The following is a 21048-nucleotide window of genomic DNA, read 5'->3' as shown; positions in this document are numbered from 1 at the left end:
CTATAAAGGAAAAACATGTTACTAATGATCCTCTTAACCTGGCATCCTGAACCAGAGATACGGGATTCCTAAAGTGTCTTTGGCTGGTTGGAGAGCTCTGTGGGTTGGAGCACCTGACTGTGGAGCCAGCCTGTGTAGCCTTCAGCAAACTGCATGGCCCCAGAAAGTCATCAGAAGAAAGGATGGCTAAACTACTTCTTATTCCTGGGAAGAGTGACCATTAGTCAGGACCAACTCAACATTTGCTAGTTAGCTAGTTAGTTAATTACATTTGCTTGCCAACTCCTCTTCAGAAACCCAGCAGCCCTGGGGGACAGGGGGGTAATGCTTAAAACAGTATTTGTTCCATGGCAGATCCAAATGCAACATTTCTCATGATTCCTCAGTATTAGCTCTCCTAGCTAGGGCTGACAGGGACTGCAGTACTACAACAACAGCAGTCCTCACTCCCAAAGATAAATTAAAGGGGAGACTAAGAGACAGTGGGAGTTTTGTCGGAGTGTTTACAACCTCGCATGCTGCCTAGAGAAGGTGTGGCTGGAAGGGACCTTTCTGGACTGGGGTGACTGTCAATCTATTCAGGGGTACTAATTGTTCCTTCTCTGCCTCTGAATTCAAAAATAGCCCTGCTTCTCTGCTCAATTGCTTTGCTCAGTGTCTCTTTTGCTCACGCTTTGCTCAGTGGGTCTCTTTTCCTCTCTGAGTCTGCTGAGGTCTGTTGCTGAAAGCAGTCGTGTTTGTCAGTTTCCTGCTCGATCAGATCCATTGGAACTGATTAAACTTCTATTCCTTCTAATAATGTGGCTGGGTGAGTTATTGAGACTAATCCATGAGAAAAGGGGTGAACTAATCCATGAGAATTTGAAGCTGTTCTTCTCTGTGAGTCCTTTCACTCCTGCTGTGCAGCTAGAGGAATTTTTAACCAAAAATCCAAAATGATGCAACAAGATCCACTAACTACATTTAATTGAAGATGGAATCAGCAGCCATTGGCCTAATCAAGTGCCTGCTGGGGGCCAATACTTTTGCAGGCAGGGGCAGTGGTTAAGTCCTGGGCTTTCTCTTTCTGCGGCTGCTGCTGACTATAGCAGCCTGCGCTCATCTGCAACAGCACTCTGCAAATGCTCAGGGGCACTTCCCTCACATCAGACCTCTGCTGCCCTTGCTCCTACTCTCTTTCACTTTCTCACCTGACTCAGTGGGAGCAGGACTGATTGCGCTCAGCATTTCCCTCTCTTTCTCATAGTCGCTGCGGCACAGTAGCTGCCCTTCCTTGAGCACAAACTCATCACCACGTTGCAGCCGCCGCTCGCACTCGCAGCAGGAGAAGCAATGGACATGGTAGACATTCTCCAGCACTCGCATGATGAACTCAGATGGAGCCACAGCTTTAAGGCAGCCACTGCATTTGGTCTGGAAGAGCCTGAAAGAAAGAAAGAAAGAAAGAAAGAAAGAAAGAAAGAAAGAAAGAAAGAAAGAAAGAAAGAAAGAAAGAAAGAAAGAAAGAAAGAAAGAAAGAAAGAAAGAAAGAAAGAAAGAAAGAAAGAAAGAAAGAAAGAAAGAAAGAAAGAAAGAAAGAAAGAAAGAAAGAAAGAAAGAAAGAAAGAAAGAAAGAAAGAAAGAAAGAAAGAAAGAAAGAAAGAAAGAAAGAAAGAAAGAAAGAAAGAAAGAAAGAAAGAAAGAAAGAAAGTTAAGTTAAGTTAAGTTAAGTTAAGTTAAGTTAAGTTAAGTTAAGTTAAGTTAAGTTAAGTTAAGTTAAGTTGTTGGAGTTGGAAGAACATCTACTTGTAGATAAGTGTATCTATGTTACCAGGCCACAAATCATTCTTATTAAGCTTGCTGCACCCACACCTGTCTCAGTCATACATAACATGCCAACAAGTATGGTGAAATTAAGTAATTTTTCCAGTTTCACTCCTCTGATTATCTAAAGGTTATTGTTACTCATTCTTATTGAACGCCCATTTCTCTACCTCAAATTGAGCACACAAAGTCAAATCTAAATTAATGTTGATGTGTATTTCTCTCCAAACATGCAGTTCCTTTAAAGCTTCATGCTAAAGCAATCAGACTGGCAAATTAAGTCCATGTTTGCCTCTCAATTACAAATTGCAAAAAAAAGCAAGCAAGTTTGCAACACACATAATGAAGCAGATTTGCACTTAAGGAAATGCTAAAGATGTGCTAAATATATAATCTAGTTCTGTCCTCAGGTGCCTATAGAGCAGCAGTCCCCAACCATTTTGGGACCGTGGACCAGTTGGGGGTGTGTGCGCTGTGTGCGGAAGGGCAGGGGCACCTCCGTGCTCATGGGGCGGGTGTTGCGCTCACACACATGCACACAAGTATGACATGCCCCTGCATGAGCACAACACGCCCCTGTGTGAGTGTGACACATCGCTGCACAAGTGTGACACCCACCGTGAGCGTGACATCCCCCGCATGAGCATGACACGCCCATTGTGCAGGCGGGCAGGGGTGGAGATCCATCTCTGTGGCCCAGTTCTGGGAAGCCCATGGACTAGCACTGGACCGTGGACTGGGGGTTGGGGACCCCTGCTATAGAGGACTTTGGATGGTTTCAAAAGACAAATCTACAAATTCATGGATAATTTATATATTAGTTACATATATATATACCACTCATGTAGTAGCAAGCCACTATTCTGGGCAGTTCACAATGGAAAAACAACAACAACTTTCCCATTCCACATCCACTGAAAGTACAAACAATTCCCACAAGAACTACAAGGGCAACAGCTAAAATAATAACATGTGCAACTAAGATATGACACCTTAAATGGCAACTTGTAGCTATTGGTCAAACTGGCTATAGGTTCCAAGACTTTGCCAAGGATAGTTTGCAATAATACAATTTTTATGGAGAATCTGTTTTCTTCCCCAGGTACCTGAGGATTGTAGACAAGCTCAGAGAGGACTGGGTAGTCTGGAGGGGTGGCAAGTGGTGTCATGGTTCCTGTCAATGAGAAAGCCCTGAGACTTCAACCTGGTAAACTATGGTTACTCACACCACCCAAGAGACTCAGCAAGCAAGCAAGAGTGTCACCTCCCCTTTCTGTTTATTTTCCTATGCCAGTAGTTCCCAACCTTGGGCCCCCAGATGTTCTTAGACTACAACTCCCAGAAATCCTGGCCAGCATAGCTAGCAGTCAAGGCTGCAGGAAATTTTAGCCCAAGAACATCTGGGCACCCAAGGTTGGGAACCACTGTCCTATACAAATATTCCCTCCCTCCTCTTCTGCGTTTTATGGAGTGCAGGTTAGGAATACATGGTGAGCCTGAAACAATCTCTATTACTTTGTTTTAGGTTGAGAGTCAAATGTTTCTCAAACACCATAATTAATCATTTGCTGGCTTCTACCAAGGATTAATTTAAATTGATAATAGTAGAGTTATTACCTTACTGAGGTTCCTAAATAGTACCAACTCTTTCCCCTAATAAATCCTAACTGACAATTAGGATAAAGATAATTGGGAAAGATCAAAGCAAAGACCTTCGGGCTAGAGTCTGGCTTCTTCTCTGCATTCTAATAAAGATATAGGTAACGCCTCGCCCCTTGCTGAAGTGATGATATTACTGCATTGGAGGGCTGGGATGGAGACTCAAGTCATGAGATTCGTTGTCAACTTGGACTTCAGTCACACTGGTGACTCAACTTGGACGTAAAAGTAAAGGTAAAGGTTCCCCTTGACAATTTTTGTCCAGTCGTGTTCGACTCTAGGGGGCGGTGCTCATCCCCGTTTCCAAGCCATAGAGCCAGCGTTTTTGTCCGAAGACAATCTTCCGTAGTCACATGGCCAGTGTGACTTAGACACGGAACGCTGTTACCTTCCCACCGAGGTGGTCCCTATTTATCTACTCGCATTTTGCATGCTTTCGAGCTGCTAGGTTGGCAGGAGCTGGGACAGGCGACAGGAGCTCACTTCGTCGCATGGATTCGATCTTACAGCTGAAGATCTACAGACCTTACAGCACAGAGGCTTCTGCGGTTTAACCGACAGCGCCAGCACATCCCACACAACGCCACCACATCCCACACAGTGCCACCACATCCCAACTTGGACTTGACTCATTTTTAAAAAATGACTTCGATTCAACTTGTGACTCAGAACCCACCCACATCCGCCCTTTTTTTTTCCTGGGGGGGAAAAAACTTGTTTTCAATGGGAACTCAGACTTAGGACTTGTTACCAAAGACTCGAACTTGAATTTGGACCCAAAGACTTGCCACCATACCGTTTGGAGGGCAACCTTTGAGAAAAGGCAGTGGAAACAAATGTTGGGAACCAGTTATTTTTAAAGAGGAGTTGAAATCTGCTTGTTGGAGAAAACTGAGGAAGGTCTCCCAGCTGAAACATGATGATTAACCGGGAAAAAGTCCCTTTTAAGAAAATATACTGAGGTTAAGGGCTCATCTTTGCCCGCTTGTTACTTATATTTGCTTGGAATGGCTGCTCAGACTGCCACCAAACCCACAATGTATTGCTTTTCTCAAGAAGCCCGAATAAAATCCCCTCAGTGACTTCCAGCGAAATTTGACAGAAATGTATCTCACATCCAAAGAAGGATCAAAGTGAAAGGAGCCAATGTGTCAGTTTTTAGAATGTTCAAGCTTGTCTTACGTAGGGCTTTTTCAAAACACACACACACACACACACACACACAGAGAGAGAGAGAGAGAGAGAGAGAGAGAGAGAATTTGGGACAACTGTAAACCTCCTCAAGCATGCTTCTGTTTTACATTTATATTCCACTTTCCGTCAAAGAAATGAAGCTTGCCTACATGACTCTAACTTCCACTTCTGTTGTCCTAACAAGCCTGTGAGATGGGTTAGGCTGACCAATAGCATCTGACCCAAGGTCACCTCCAGCCATGTCCAACACATGACTGGAGGAACCTCCAAAGCTCTCCTCCTCCTCCTTCTTTGATTCCTCTTCACAACCCCAAAAAATGGATCTGGAGCATTCCCCTACTTTCCAGAGCCATTATAGAGGATTCCAGAATACAGTCTCACTCCCAGATCTGCGGGATGCTGCTTTGCATGGACAGGCATTATTGGAGTCCGCTCTTAGGGAGCATCACAGCAACTCTAAACTCAGGTCTCTACACTGATAGTCCAGCTGTTCCACCCCAACTCCCCTAGTCTGACATTATTAGCTCAGCAAATGTTCTTTGTATAAGCTATAGAATTCTGAGGTTTATAATAATAAAAAACTTTAGTTGAGTGTGACTCATTTGACTACCGAAGCCCTAGTGTGCCCCTTTTCAAAATTAAATTCAATGAAATTATTTTAAAAGGGAGAGGGAAAAGCACATTTCTGGACAGGGAGAAATGGAAGAAGGTGGAGGAAAATGTAGAATTATGAAACAAATACTGCAAAGGAAGAGTCACTATGAGTTACCCAAGGGGAATTTAATTCAATTTTAGTTTTAATTTGGTTTTACATGCTGTAACATTTTCATTCTTTGTTGCTGGCTTCATATCCAGCTTTCCACAGTCACTGTTTTTATTGTTGTTTTGTAGTTGTATTTTATACTTTTAATATAATGTAACCACCGAGAGGACTCCAGTTAATGGGTGGCTTAAAAGTGCAAGCCATGAATAAACTTCTTCACCACATTTAAGAGTTTTTGGGACAGGGTTGAGCAAAATTGTCCCTCCCCCCAAGACTGCTAAATAAAGTTAGTAGGAGCAGGCTAAGAAAACAGATAATCTCTTGTGCCTCAGGAACGGGTGAAACGACTAGAAGAACAGAAATGGACTCTACAAAAATTAAGCCAGCGTGTTTCATATCCTGACAAACAGTGCGATAGCTGTGTCTTCGATAATATCTACATTTTCCCCACCTCCTTCCATTTTCCCTGTTCAGAAGTGTATTTTTTTTAAAAAAAAATTAATTACATTGATGTAAGAAAAGTCTCTGCCCTATTTGTGGGCAGTAATATTGGGGTAGGCGGGGGATGATTTCACCAGATTTCTCTAGGAGAAGTAAAAGAAAATCCAGTTGTTTCTTGTGAGTTGTTTCTCACCACCAGAATTGGTTGTAGGGCAGCTTCTCTTCTGTCTTATAGATTTTTTCCCCATTCCCACTGATACTACTACTAAGAACTTTCCTATATATTCCATTGTTTAGGAAAGTTCTTAGAAGCAGTGGCATGACTATTTTGGAAAAAGAAACAAAACAAAACAAAACAAATCAGGGCCTGAGACCTCTTTCCAGAGGTCCGTGCAGAGAAATTGTGAATTTCTCATTGTGTCCCCAAGTGCTTGGTTTCTTTCATCGGCAGTATCAGATTTCGTTCCTTCCTTCCTTCCTTCCTTCCTTCCTTCCTTCCTTCCTTCCTTCCTTCCTTCCTTCCTTCCTTCCTTCCTTCCTTCCTTCCTTCCTTCCTTCCTTCCTTCCTTCCTTCCTTCCTTCCTTCCTTCCTTCCTTTTTTTTGGTGTGTGTGTTTGTGTGTGTGTGAATTGTATTATTAAAATAACTCTTCCATTTTAGCAGATCCACTTGTTTCCTGGCCCTCCTCTCTATGGATTGTCTAGTTAAACAGGTGGGTCTTCCACTGAACTGTCGTAAGACTTATGACGGTGGGGATGAAGCAAGCCCACCCAACCCCTGGGTCCCTGACCCTAAAACTTCCTTGAAAGTATCCAGTCCCCTGGCATGGAGAGAGAGAGAGAGAGAGAGAGAGAGGCGTCTGAATAGAGAAATAAATAACCCCAGCCAAGACGTTTGCAGCAGATGGTTCTGATGAAGCAATTTGGGAGCTAAACAAACGCGAGGAGGAGGGCGGCTGGCTGGGCTGACAGCTTCTCTTTAGCCACTTGACAAGCGAAAGTAATAAAATGCGGATTAATTAGGCTGTTGTTTAAACACACAGGATCCTCCCAGCCAGCGGGGAAACTCATAAACCGGGATTGAGAACAAGACGCGGGTTAATCCTCCCAGCAAACTCTTGCCGAGCATGGGATGGGAGGGGATTTAGTCAGGAAGAGCTCCTGGCTTCCTTAATACCACCCGGCCTGGCTTCGCACTTTGGCTTGAAGAGGCAGGGCCTGCTCTGATTGCAGGCCAGGTTGGTTGAACGGGGTTCCTGTCCCTATTTCCTTTCTTGGATTTATGGCTGCTGAGGAAAAGGAAGAGAAAAGGGGAATACAGATGTGGCATACAGATGTGGGCAGGGAGAGAGACAAACAGAATAAGGCACACGCTTACACAGATTGAGGGTGCAATGAACAATGCTTCCAGTGCCAGTGCAGTGGTGAGAGTCAGGGTAGCTTGGATCCAGATGATTTGGGTCCCACCTATTGTAGCAGGTGCCCCTTTGGGATTGATGGGTCAGAAGGCACAGCAGCTGATGGTGGCTGGAATCAGGGATGACAGGTAGGGACAGGGGAAAAAGTGGGCATTCATACATAGAGACAGGCAAGCATTCACATATCTGCTCGCCCAACCTTCCACAGCAGCTGACAGCCATTCATTCATTGAAACACAGCCTCAGCTCTCCCACTACCCACTCATTAATTATACAATGCAATCGCAGGACAGAAAAATACATACTGTATTTGCCCATAATTAGACATGTCCCTACCTCTTGTTGCAGTTGACTTAAATGCATTCCCTTCCCTCCCTCTTTTTCCTCACAATACTCATAGCACTGTTCAACAGGAAGGGAACATGGAAGGAGGCTGACAGCCTCTGGTTAGGAGGTAATGGTCTGACTTGGGGATAGCCTGAACCTGGTGTGGGGTCCCTTGGCCCCTCAAGAATAAGCCACCACTGAATCAATTTCAGTCTGATTTCCCCCCATAAGGTTATTGTTCTGAGGATGAACTGGGGAGGAGGAGAGGCGTGAACACCACCTGAAGCTCATTGGAGAAGAGGTGGAATAGAAATGTGCCTATCACCTTTAATAGGCATATTATACAATTCATTAAATAAACAAATAAGTAAATCCTCACTAAGCCATGATACTTATTAAGTGACTTAAGGACAGTTAATGTCTTTCAAGCAATTGATTTGGTAGGTTTGTTGTGAGGGTGAAAAAACAACAACAGAGCAGGGAGAGAACCTTGGCTTGACCTCCTTGGAGAAAATACTGGGATAGAAATAAACATGGAGAAACTGAATTATAAAATGACATTTTGGAGGATAGTGGAAAGTTGGTGAATATAGCATCTGAAGTAAAAATGGGCCTTCCCAGTTCTCCTGTTGGTGGTGGGGTGGTGGTAACTAAAGCTGAATTAAAAGAGGCATTAGTTGGTTTCTGTACATATTTTTAAAAAAAGAATGAAAATAAAATCAAAGGTAAAGTGGCTTCTTAAGGACTAGTAGATTCATTTCAGAGGGAGTGCTTGTGGATTTACAGTCCTCATGAGTCTGAGGAGGTAGATTATACATCTCCAAATGCTCACCCAGAAATAAATCTGCTAATCTTCAAGTTGTCTTATTTTTATTCTTCTTTTGCTGTACATGAAACTGAATATAAAAGTCACCAAATGCTGCTTCAAGGACTGCCAAACATTGGCTGCCCTTTCTTGGATACTGCCTGCCGCTTCATAGCAGTTTGTCAAATATTGTCAAGGTTGACTTCCTACATGTCAGAAAAATGTCAAATACTATCTGCTGCTGCATGTCAGCTGATTCCTTGGGTGTCAAACCTTGATGCTGACTACCCAATATTTGTGGCATATTTGCCAGCCCCATTCAGAGGTGAGAATCTGAAGAGTTGATGATTAATTTTACCTCTGATAGATAAGTGTAAAAAAAGGAGGGGTGCACTGTCCTGTGTTTAAATTACTAATAAATAAACAATTAAAACCACTATGTATTTCTATGTCTGAAGATCCCCTATTCTTTCATCTGTGCCTTCCTGGACACACAGTACTATAACTGTGAAGATTCTCAGTCATCCAGGTGAGGCTATCTAGATGTTGAGTCACGGCAACCGGACTTCTTTCTTATTAGGTTGAAATGTTTCGCTACTCATCCAAGTAGCTTCTTCAGTCTGAGGAGAGTTGGGAGGAGATTCGTGATCTGTCCTCCATGTTGGTTTCACTTCCCCCTGGTCTGAATAGGCTTGTGGGATTTTAACTCACCCTCCCCCCATCCTTTGCCCATCTAAAGAGCCTACAGTGGACCTCAATTTACAGAATTAATCCATATTGGAACAGTGGCTGCAGGTCAAAAAGTCTGTAGGTTGAGGCTCCATTGACCTACAATGCATTGAAAACCGATTAATCTGTAACTGGTGTTTTTGTTCCATTCCTCCCCCTGGTCTGTAGGTTGATTCTCCGGCTGCAGGTCGAACCTAAATTTTGCGGCCAGAGAAGTCTGTCACTCAAAAAGTCTTTAAGTTGAGCCATCTGTAAGTCGAGGGTCCACTGTATTCAGACCAGGGGGACGTGACCACCCCCTATCTCAAAAATCCACAGTACTGGAGCAGGTGAAGAAATGAAACATATAGAAGGGCTACATTTGGGCCTACTCCAGGAAGAGTGACTGAAAACATGTGGAATGTAGGGTGGGATCTTCCTGTTGAAATTCTAAGTCATCACTATTCAATCTGACCACACCTATTGTTTTTCGAAGGGTCATCTCAAAAGCTATGATACAGGAAAACCCACCAGCACTACCCATGAGTTTGGCAACTGCAGACAAGAATCCTGCCCTTCTCTTTACTTGCCAGTAGAATTCAGAGATTGGAAGGCGCTTCGCTTCGTCCTTCAGTAAGCACCAAGCTGTCCTGGTTACTGTCACTTTGCCAAGAGTGCTGCTCCTGCTGAGCCTCTGAGCTGGGTGGCAGCTGGTTTTGCATCTACCAGCTTGAAAGAAGCTTGAAACTTATTTCAATCCTTTTCAGGGTGTTGCATGATCTTTGCTGCCATGAGGACAAATGTGTGGTAAAGTGTGTACGTATCTCTGCACTTCTCTTTCCTGCACAAGGTGACAAGGCTGGCCTGTAGAACTGGAGATTTATGGTCAAGAGTATTTCTTTATCGCTGTCCAACCTCTGCTTAAAAACCTCTGGGGAAGAAGAGCCCACCACCTTCCAAGGTATCAATTTCTCTAGTACATAATTCTTCCTGTCAATAAGCTCATCTTAATGTTCAATCATATTTTTTTTGGTCATATAATTTGAATATCTACATTGTTTTCTGTACTGCCCTCTGAGAGTTGGGTAGTATTGAGAGTAGCTGAGTGTCTAGCTAAGGATTTTGTTGTTTTTCTCTTGGAGAATCACAACTATTGTTGTAGCTTTTTTTTTATAAAGTTACCTCAGATCACTGTAGAAGCATGTTGAGAAACACAGCAGCCTATTACTTTACCCTCCCTTGCTGGAGTGAAGCAGTTAGCTGTATAGGTCTAAAAATCCATGGCATTTACCACAAATCTCCCCTGAATTTACATCTTATGGGATTGATGGCAGTGACAGGGTGACCCGCATCTATTGGCTCCCCCTCCTTACTTCATAACTCAATAAACGTATCTCCCCTTAAGCCCCGAAAACAAATCCGCTCCTCTTTGCACTAATTGAAGAAAACAGGCAGCGAGCACCTCATAAACATGGTGTCAGCTCGCATTACGCAAAATTAAAATTCTCAGCACCAGGAATTCCTAAAGAGGCTGCTTTTTTAATATCGTCCGAATCCGTTTAAGCCTGGGTAATATTGTTTAGTTGCCATGGGAACTGAAGGCAGCTCTGTTAGTCACCAGTGGATTGAAAACTGGTTTATTATTGGTACCGGATTGACAGACGTGGTAACTGGAAAGAGCTTTTAGCATTATGTGGAGGACGGGACAGCCACCATTTTGGGTGGCGCAGCTGAGGCTGCTTTCATACCAGAGCTATTTAACACAGTTGAGACCTTGTTTTTCTGAAAATTAACTGAATGTAGATTTAAAACAGAGGTTCCACACAAGAATTTAGTAGAGTACTGGATAATCCAGGAATGCCCTTTTCAGTGGCTCAGATCTTCTTATAACGCTTACTCATAAATAAGTTTCTATCAGCAAAGGTTCCCAGTAATGTTAATCGAAAATTTCTCCCTTGTGGGTTAGGTTTGTTTTGTTGCTTCCTGATTACTATGAGTGGGGGGATTAAAAATGAACAGCCTATTAATTGCTCCTAGAATAACCACTCTTTATTGTCTCAACGTCAGTTTTTATTCCCACAAGGGGAGAATATTTAATTTTTAATGGTGAAATACTGCTATTTCGCTTAAAAAATGAGAAGCAGAAAAACATGATAATGTTAACAAAACAATAATCAAATTTTCATCTCCTTGTGGTTAAGAAGAAACTGATGTTGAGACAATTAAGAAGGGCTGTTCCAGAGCAGTGAAAATACATTATTCGCCCCCTTATGGCACTCATCAGGAAGAAACAAGCCTGCAAAACAGGACATCTGTAATTAAAGGTACAGGGGCCCTGAAGAGCATGATTTGGCCTATTTCTGCCTCCAGACTGATTCTGCAATTGCATTTTCTTACAGAAACAATGCTACAAGACAAGGCTGGAAGAAAGAGGCAGGGCAATAGAAAAATATACTGGAATTGAACAAGCTGATTACATCATTGGATTCCATCAAAATTAAATGGAGGAAGGATGAAAGTTCCAGGGACAAGGCTAAAAATTAAGCAACTCAAGACCAAATTAAGCTTCACCAGAGAAAAAGAAAACTGAGAGAAGACAAGGGCTATAATTTCTTGAGCAAAACAAATAGGTTCAGCATTGCAGAGAGCTCAAACCATTTTGCAAGTCATTTCTCTTAAATCATAAATATCCCCCATATTCCTGCAAAAAGGAGATCCCAGTCCCATTTTCCTATTTTTAATTTATTCTCTCTCTCTCTCTCTCTCTCTCTGTCTTCCTTTTTTTCTTTGGCCCATTATTCTATGCAAGAAAATTCTACATTCTGTGTGGCTTAATATATTTTCCAGGGAATCTTATTCAGGAAAGATGCCATCCTGCACAAGACTTATAACAAGCTTCTACAACTTAACATTTCTTCCAGTAAAAATGGTCACCACATTTCTGAAAATCCTACCTGATTTTCTACAAAATTTCTGGAGGAGAAAAAGAATCTTGCACAGAGAAATCTTGTAGCAAGGAGAAAACAGTGACCACCCCCACCCCCCAAGTTTGCCTCAGCAGTCCTGTTATCTTTCAATTCATTTTGCTTCACTTCTTCCCTGTCCTGGAACCAGTCCTCAAACTTTTTCCATACACACCTGTATCATACATTATCTGTGAAACTGTAAGCCCGGGATTCTCTCCTTTATCATCTTATGAAACCAAAATGTGGGTAATCTTTTCAGAGGCACAAAAGAAAAGACTCAGCATCACGTTAAATCCCAAAACATGTAGAGCTGGAGAAAAAGAGTGGGATTGGACATTTACCCTGTACATTAGTTAAATGAGGAGAAGGGGTGAAAAACTAAACAAACCATGAGTTGCAGGCTTTAAAGCTCTGAACCCACTTACTATCGGAGTTAAGGCTTAAGTTGATCTATGTGCAATTCCAGCCACTGGCTCAACTGTTGAGGTGTTAGGAATGTTTAAGAACATTTCAACTGTTCAGAAGTTAAAACTCTATCCAATTCGACTAGAGTCAAATGGGACTTTATGATACGGATGGAAAGGCTGAAGACATAATTAGAGTAACCATCATCATCATTATGTGCTCTCAAAACAATGTTGACTTATGGTGACCCTTTTCATGGTTTTCCAGGTAGAGAGTACTCAGAAATGGTTTACTGTTCCCTCCTTCTGGGGGTGCCCTGGGACTGTGCAGGTTGCCCAAGGTTATACAGGCTAGCTCTACTCACAGGAGGCACCGTGGGGAACTGAACTTCCAGCCTCTGCCTCTGCTGCCACATATCTAAACCAATGAGCTATTCAACCAGCATAAGTACTGTATAGTACTGAACCAGTATGTCTCCTTGTACACAGCAGATCAACAACACTGTCTCAGCTACAGAAACAAATCAAAAGTGTGTTTCCATACCACATCTATAAAGAAACTGGCTTTCTGTTTGATCCAGCTCAGAGGTCTAGTCTACTGAGACCTTGGTAGAATTACTTCTCAAAGAGGGAGGGCTGCTCTACTGACAGTGCAGTTAAACCATCTCTCCATCTGGATGCCATCCTGGTGTCAAGTCTGGGCTGGAGGGCAGGTCTACTGAGACCATGGTAGACCTGCCCTCCCTCCACTGCTTCAGCAGCGTCTGGTATACTAAGCACTTTGCTTTCCTTAATGGTCAAGCTTATGGGCTGCATGACATGGTAAAAATTGATGGTTTGTCCTGGAGATCAGGTTTGCAACTATGTTTTCCTATGGTAGTAGACCAGGCTGCTAGGCCACTCGGCAGAAGTCTGGGGGAGGCCCTGGTTACCTCACTCTAGTTATAGCCTGGTGGGAAACAATAGCAAGCTGTCATAGCACAGAGGTCCCTTTGTATCATAACTGCCTGGTGTTTCTTAAGCAACTCTGTTGTTCTCCATTCTACTGAGGTAGCCAGCAATGACGTGAGATTCATCTATTTGTCAGGTTGGCTTCTGTACATGAAATGGGTGTGAACAGATCATCTTTTCCTTCACCTCAGGCAGCAAAATGTTTTGGGCTTGTTTTGGAGTATTTAGGGAGTGCATCAACTTTCTCTCTCTCTGTGTGTGTGAAAGAATACCTGCAGTAGCCATGTATTAATAGGGCATCAATAATGTGTGTACGACAAACAGTGTAAAGAGCTATGTGTGGCTGGAGATAGGGATCAGTAGGTGAGCCAATAAAAGGTGAATGGACCCAAAGCAGGAACTATACCCACAAAGAGTTGCAAATTTATGTTAATCTTCACTGATAATTACTGACTGTAAATAACCACATCAGTGTACCTGCTCTGAGAAACTTGATGTATTGATAAAGGAGATGGAGGGGAGGGGAGATCCTGAAGCGGAAACATTTTGATTTGGCTAGCATATAAGACTGCCTGTGTGAGTGGTGCTTAGGTGAATGGGTATGATGATTGGAAGATAGTCAGCGCACCCGTCAAAAGGTGGCATCAGAAAAAGGATACCACGAATGGGCAGAGAGAAAGGACGGAGTGCATGCAAGTGGGATAAAAGGTTGCTCCACATGTTCAATTTGTGGAAGAAATGATGCATTGTGATAGAAACATGCCACAGAATGTCATAGAATCACAGAATTGAGTTGGAAGTGGCCTATAATTTATTTATTTATTTATTTATTTATTTATTCATTAGAAATATTTTTATCCTACCTTTCTGTTTAAACAGGGCAGCTTACATCAATAAGAATATTTAAAAGCTAAAAACAGTAAGAATACAAATATGAAAAAAGAACTAACAAGTATTATATTTAAAATGGTAAAAACTATCAATACTAAAGCACATTTAGAACAGAAGTTAAAAACCCCTCTCAGACCACCAGTCATTAAGGAAAGGCCTGCCTGAAGAGAAAGAAGTTCTGAGTGTTTCTCCTGATCTTCAAGTTCGCACACATAGGTCTTCCTTTTTATTTTTATCATTTCTTCATTATGAATTGCTTCTCATGCTACATCAGAAGTGCCTTTCTCAAGTAACCACAGGGTTTCCTTTCACTTCCCTCCCCATAGGGTAATGTCAACATTCTTGCCTCCTCCTTCTCCATCATGTCACATCACTTCTGTGTCAGCCTGCTATCATGCTTCAGTGCTGGATGCTGCGTGGGGATGATGGGAGTTGTAGTCTACCACATCTAGAGAGCACCAGGCCAAAGAAAGAGGAGGACTCTATGGCAGTGACTATAAAGAAAATCACATTTGTAGTGACTTGTTTCTGGATCACATGTGTAAGACGGTGGCCTTGATTGATTGATTGATTGATTGATTGATTGATTGATTTATAGCAACAAAATCTTTTGCACCAGAAAACCTCATAGGATAGGCAGTGTCCGGCAACAACCAATACACCATTTTTGTGTGAAGAATGGAAGCCAAAAGCATATTCTAGTGATCCTACCTTCTTTCACTGTTTGGCTGCTTGGCTTCGCGCCTGGCAAGAACTGGATATTTACAGACAATAGTTGTGGGCTGGAAATTTTTATCTTGGACAGTTGCCATGGGCTGTCTGCTCCTCCTTACATTTGAGTTTGCTTTTCTGGACTACAGTTATCAGAATCCACAACCAACAATGGCCTGTTTTAGCCCAAATGGGTTACTTTTCCAAGATCTGTTCTGGAGGCCTCGTAGTTCTTATTCTCCATACAAAGTACAGTCAGAAACTACAAGCCACTGATGCTTTCCTTGGGCACCATTTGGAGAGTGAGGGAAGGTGCCAATATCAATGTGATGATTTTAAGATTTAGAGTTTTGAGGGAAACACGTGCCCTTACTCAGAGCCAAGCTTGGGGAAATGAATCTTTTTGACTGCAGCTCCTGGAATCTCACAGCTCATGTGGATGCCTTAGTCCCAGATGGGGAAAATTCCATTTTTGAACTACAACTCCCATCTTGGCTGGAGAATTCTGGGAGCTCTCCCTTTCCCCCCTCTCCCCCCAAAAAAGCAACTTTCCAAAGCTACTCCCTTATATCTGTTTCAATAAAGAGGATCAGCTTGCTCCCTCTGTGTTTTAAATGAAAACCCATTCAAAGGGAGGCTGTCCCAAAGGGAGACACTCCATTCTTCAAGTGGCTGGAAGAAACAGGGGCAGTTATTGTGAAATTCTTAGGCCTGTTGTAACAGCCTAGAGAGCCCTGACCTGAGCCTGGGAAGGGTAATTTAGAGAATATAAAAATGTACCAGCGGGATTAAAAGGTGTTAATGAAGCGGGACTTGAGGCCACCTCCAAGGCTACTTGGCTCTCTGCTTCATGAAGCCGCCTTGTTTGGTTAAGATTTAGTCAAAATGAAGCAGTCCCTGGCTTAAGAGAGGGTCTGTTTACTCAGCGCTCAGCTCCAAAATCCACCCTTCGCTGCCTGAAATATTGAAGTGGGAAGGCTGAAAGCTGCTCTCCAGATTGCAAGGCCAGGGCCAGGAGCAAAGGATGGAGGCGGCCTGGAAGCAAAACAATAAGGCCTTTTCATTTCCAGGAATCCTCTTAACAATGGCACTGTGATGAACAAGGGTCTCAAGGGGAAAATATATATCCAGTCGCCCACCCCACCCCATTCTCTAGTCTTGTCTCCTTAAAGCCACAGTCAAGCAACATGGATTAAGGCGGCTGAGTCTCAACCATCAATGGCTGGCCGCAGTTTGAATTGAAGCTGGATCCGGGAGGCAGGGCTGGGCTGCCTGGTATATTTTCTACCTCTGAGAACACCCTGGACTCAGAGGGACTCTGTGGGTTTTCTCTGATCCCAGAGGCTAGCTCCCGACCAAACTGAATTCAACACCCTTTCTGCTCTGGAGTCAGCAAGGTTTGGCCCAGCTGGCCAACCTGAGACCTCTTAGGCATTCAGTTAAATGTGGCTTCAGGGCATCCCTCACTAGTTCTTAGACCATTCTTCTGCCTGTCTGAGATGCATACAAATCCTGCATCCCCAGCATGGACACTGCTCGTTGAGGGATTCTGGGATTCAAAAAAGGAACTCTCTCCAAGCTCCAGGAGGCAGCAACGAAAACCATCCCAAAGAAAAGGAAATGCAAGAAAGCAAAGTGGCTGTCCAACGAGGCCTTAGAAATAGCAGAGAGGAGAAGGGAAGCAAAATGCAAGGGAGATAGGGAAAGTTACAGAAACTTGAATTCAGACTTCCGAAGAATAGCAAGGAGAGACAAGAGGGCCTTCTTAAATGAACAATGCAAAGAAATAGAGGAAGATAACAGAAAAGGAAAGACCAGAGATCTGTTCAGGAAAATTGGACATATTAGAGGAACATTTTGCGCAAAGATGAACATGATAAAAGACAAAAATGGGAGGGACCTAACAGAAGCAGAAGACGTCAAGAAGAGGTGGCAAGAATACACAGAGGAATTATATCAGAAAGATGTGGATATCCCGGACAACCCAGACAATGTAGTTGCTGACCTTGAGCCAGACATCCTGGAGAGCGAAGTCAAGTGGGCCTTAGAAAGCCTGGCTAACAACAAGGCCAGTGGAGGTGATGGCATTCCAGTTGAACTATTTAAAATCTTGAAAGATGATGGTGTTAAGGTGCTACATTCAATATGCCAGCAAGTTTGGAAAACTCAACAGTGGCCAGAGGATTGGAAAAGATCAGTCTACATCGCAATCCCAAAGAAAGGCAGTGCCAAAGAATGCTCCAACTACCGTACAATTGCACTCATTTCGCACGCTAGCAAGGTTATGCTCAAAATCCTACAAGGTAGGCTTCAGCAGTATGTGGACCGAGAACTCCCAGAAGTACAAGCTGGATTCCGAAGAGGCAGAGGAACTCGAGACCAAATTGCTAACTTGCGCTGGATTATGGAGAAAGCCAGAGAGTTCCAGAAAAATATCTACTTCTGCTTCATTGACTATGCGAAAGCCTTGGACTGTGTGGACTACAGCAAACTATGGCAAGTTCTTAAAGAAATGGGAGTGCCTGACCACTTTATCTGTCTCCTGAGAAACCTATATGTGGGACAGGAAGCAACAGTTAGAACTGGTCATGGAACAACTGAGTGGTTCAAAATTGGGAAAGGAGTACGGCAAGGCTGTATATTGTCCCCCAGCTTATTTAACTTATATGCAGAATACATCATGCGGAAGGCTGGACTGGAAGAAACCCAAGCCGGAATTAAGATTGCCGGAAGAAATATCAACAACCTCCGATATGCAGATGATAGCACTCTGATGGCAGAAAGTGAGGAGGAATTAAAGAACCTTGTAATGAGAGTGAAAGAGGAGAGTGCAAAAAACGGTCTGAAACTCAACATCAAAAAAACTAAGATCATGGCCACTGGTCCCATCACCTCCTGGGAAATAGAAGGGGAAGATATGGAGGCAGTGTCAAATTTTATCTTCCTGGGCTCCATGATCACTGCAGATGGAGACAGCAGCCCTGAAATTAAAAGGCGCCTTCTTCTTGGGAGGAAAGCGATGACAAATCTGGACAGCATCTTGAAAAGCAGAGACATCACCTTGCCAACAAAAGTCCGAATAGTCAAAGCTATGGTTTTTCCTGTCGTGATGTATGGAAGTGAGAGATGGACCATAAAGAAAGCAGACCGCCGAAGAATTGATGCCTTTGAATTGTGGTGCTGGAGGAGGCTCTTGAGAATCCCCTGGACTGCAAGGAGAACAAACCTATCAGTTCTAAAGGAAATCAACCCTGAGTGCTCACTGGAAGGACAGATCCTGAAGCTGAGGCTCCAGTACTTTGGCCATCTAATGAGAAGAAAAGACTCCCTGGAAAAGACCCTGATGTTGGGAAAGTGTGATGGCAAGAGGAGAAGGGGACGACCGAGGATGAGATGGCTGGACAGTGTCTGCGAAGCAACCAACATGAACCTGACACAACTCCGGGAGGCAGTAGAAGACAGGAGGGCCTGGCGTGCTCTGGTCCATGGGGTCACGAAGAGTCGGACACGACTAAACGACTAAACACACACACACACACACACACACACACCAAGCTCTGGGACAGAGAATACCAATTCTGGGGCACAGAAGCATTTTGTTAGTGACTATGGGTAGCCAATCAAAGTTGGCACCAGAGATTGTCTTCCTGAATCTCAGTCCTGGTTGCCCGTTCTCCTTTGCCCTCTCCTTTGTTGGCCAAGATAGGGCCTTTGCAAGGTGCTGGGCAAGACCATACTGTACATGAAGCAGACAGCAAGCATCTGGAAGCAAGTAATTTAGGATGACAAGCTGTGACTTCCAAAAGGTATTTATACAAGGCCAGCGAAAGTCTGGAATTTCAGAAGCTGATGAAGCTCCTGAAAAAGAATAGGAGTGGGCCCAGCATGATCCAAACTCCCATAAAGGCCCAGATCAGATTAATTTCGAACCTTCAGGTGAAATCTGAAGGCACTGTTCATGATGATGCTCTGGTCTTAAGATTGCGGTCTCTTGATCTTCCACACAGGGACTGGGGGACCAGAAGACATAGCATGGTGGGTGAATGAATTCAGTGCAGAGATCCGTCTAAGCAACCAGACTCCAAATTCTGGATCTGATTTCCCCTTCCTTGTCTGGTCATCAGATTTCCTGGGTAGGGGTCAGCCTTGGAGGGGTCTAGGGAAAAGGTGAACCCAACAGACCTTGTCTGACTGCTCTGGTTCCCATTATTACAACCACAAATAGAAACTTCAACAATGTTTTGCCATTTGGAGCATTCCTGTTCAGCTACTGCAGTTCTTCAGAAAGGAGATCTCTTTCCAAGAAGAAGTTTTCTTTTCAGCAAGTCTGCTGCTGTTTAAGACAATTATTATTTTTGCAAGGCTGCTAATATTGCCTTTCAGTGTTTAGATGGAACTGTTTTCATTACACGAGGATCTACATCCAGGGAACTGAGATTGTACGTAGCAGCCCTCCAGTTGCAGAACTTTCCATTCAGGGGAATTTAAATTCATCACCTTACTATCAGGCTTTAGTTTACATAGCTGGCAAACATGATATTGTTTAACTGAGCTTTCAGGAATTAATACAACTCTTTAAGTTTAGGGAGCTCCCCTGCTTTATTGTAATGTCTGCATACTCTCTCCCTTGTGCTAGATTTTTCTCCACTTTATCTTTTTATGGCTTTATTGTAAATTGTTCTGAGCACCCATGAGTGCAAGGAGTGACCCAAAATATGTTAATCACTCTGAATAATAAAATATTATTAACCTCTGTATTTCCCTGTTCTGGTGCAGAGCTCAGGTGAGCTTATATAAAATGACCAGGCACGCTTCTACTCTGGGAATGTTAAATCCAGAGCTTGAGAAAGTGGCTTTTTTTGGACTACATCTCCCAGCAGCCTTCATCAACCATGCCCGATGCAATAGAATCACCTTCCAAGCTCTGACCCACTTTAGACCACCCCCCTCCAAATGTCATCTTGGACTCTATAAAATCTTCCTGATTCCAACTGAACCCTTATTACAAAGATGAGGAATGTGTGGCCCTACCTTGCTTTTTGGAATGCAACCCCCATCTTCTTCCAGCATTAGCTACACAAAAAAAGGGCTAGCCCAATATTATCAGAATGACCACAGTCCCCCAGTTGTCAGAGATGCCAGCACTATTCATGAGCAGCCAGTTTTTAGGCATCACAGAAGGGAATGTCTACTCATTATTCTGGTTCATGGACCACAGTTCAGTTCTTTCTACAGTTCAGATGCCCATCAACACATCATCCCAAACGTAACTTCCTAACCCTACTCTAAACTAAAAAAATCTGAACAGGCAACAAGAATATATACTCTGATTTAAGTCTAGGAGTTTCATCCAGTTGTGATTTAGAGATGATATCTAGGAGAACGAAAGACATCTCTGAAGAACTGGACTTGATCCATGAAAACTCATAATTAAAATATCACAGTTAGTCTTTAGGGTGCCACAACATTTTAATATTATTTTTTTTAAAATTATTTTTCTTTTGTTTTTGCTGGATATCCTTTTTAGAGTGATGCTCATGGGCATGGCACAATTTCCAGCATCCCAGCTAACACTAGGAAATAATACCTCTGCTTGGCCGACCATTGGTCTCACTCAGTAGAAGGGATTTTCTCCTCTGTTGATTAGGAGAAACTATCCATTATCACTGACAGAGCAAACGCTCAAGCCCTGAACCTAAGACCTTAGGGTTGTCCAACAGGAATTCAGCTTGTGCAGCTTAACTGAGAGAGAAACCAAAAAGACCACCCATATGTGCAAGATATACCCCTGGATGCAAGTACGCCACAGCAGCTTATGTGTGACAAACAGGGATGCTGTTGGAGACACATTTCAAAACACACACAAAATCCATAGTTTCATATGGGAGGGGAGGGAGACAGAAAATGTGTTTGTTTTGGAATACTGTATTCTAACCCCCTCTCCCCATGTGGGTTGCTATTAAATGAAATTAACATTAAAAAAGAGGAAGAATTTAACAGTTTCAACT

General features: G+C 43.2%; 1 protein-coding gene and 1 long non-coding RNA gene across 3 annotated transcripts in view; one reads left to right on the top strand and one right to left on the bottom strand.

Moving 5' to 3' along the window:
• Positions 1-21048, bottom strand: part of LOC110071748 (LIM homeobox transcription factor 1-alpha) — a 93112-nt gene that overhangs the window by 10259 nt on the left and 61805 nt on the right. For both annotated transcript variants that reach the window (XM_072991275.2, XM_072991274.2), the window contains exon 4: positions 1191-1423. In XM_072991275.2, coding sequence (XP_072847376.1) covers positions 1191-1423 — 233 coding nt within the window. The remainder of the gene's footprint in view (positions 1-1190; positions 1424-21048) is intronic.
• Positions 7418-14414, top strand: LOC144587088 (uncharacterized). The gene is made up of 2 exons (XR_013542252.1): positions 7418-9750; positions 9968-14414. It is a non-coding gene; the product is annotated as an uncharacterized LOC144587088 (long non-coding RNA).

Source organism: Pogona vitticeps, chromosome 2 (genome assembly GCF_051106095.1).
Source record: "Pogona vitticeps strain Pit_001003342236 chromosome 2, PviZW2.1, whole genome shotgun sequence".
NCBI classification, from domain to species: Eukaryota; Metazoa; Chordata; class Lepidosauria; order Squamata; family Agamidae; genus Pogona; species Pogona vitticeps.
This window is presented reverse-complemented; position numbering and strand designations above follow the sequence as displayed.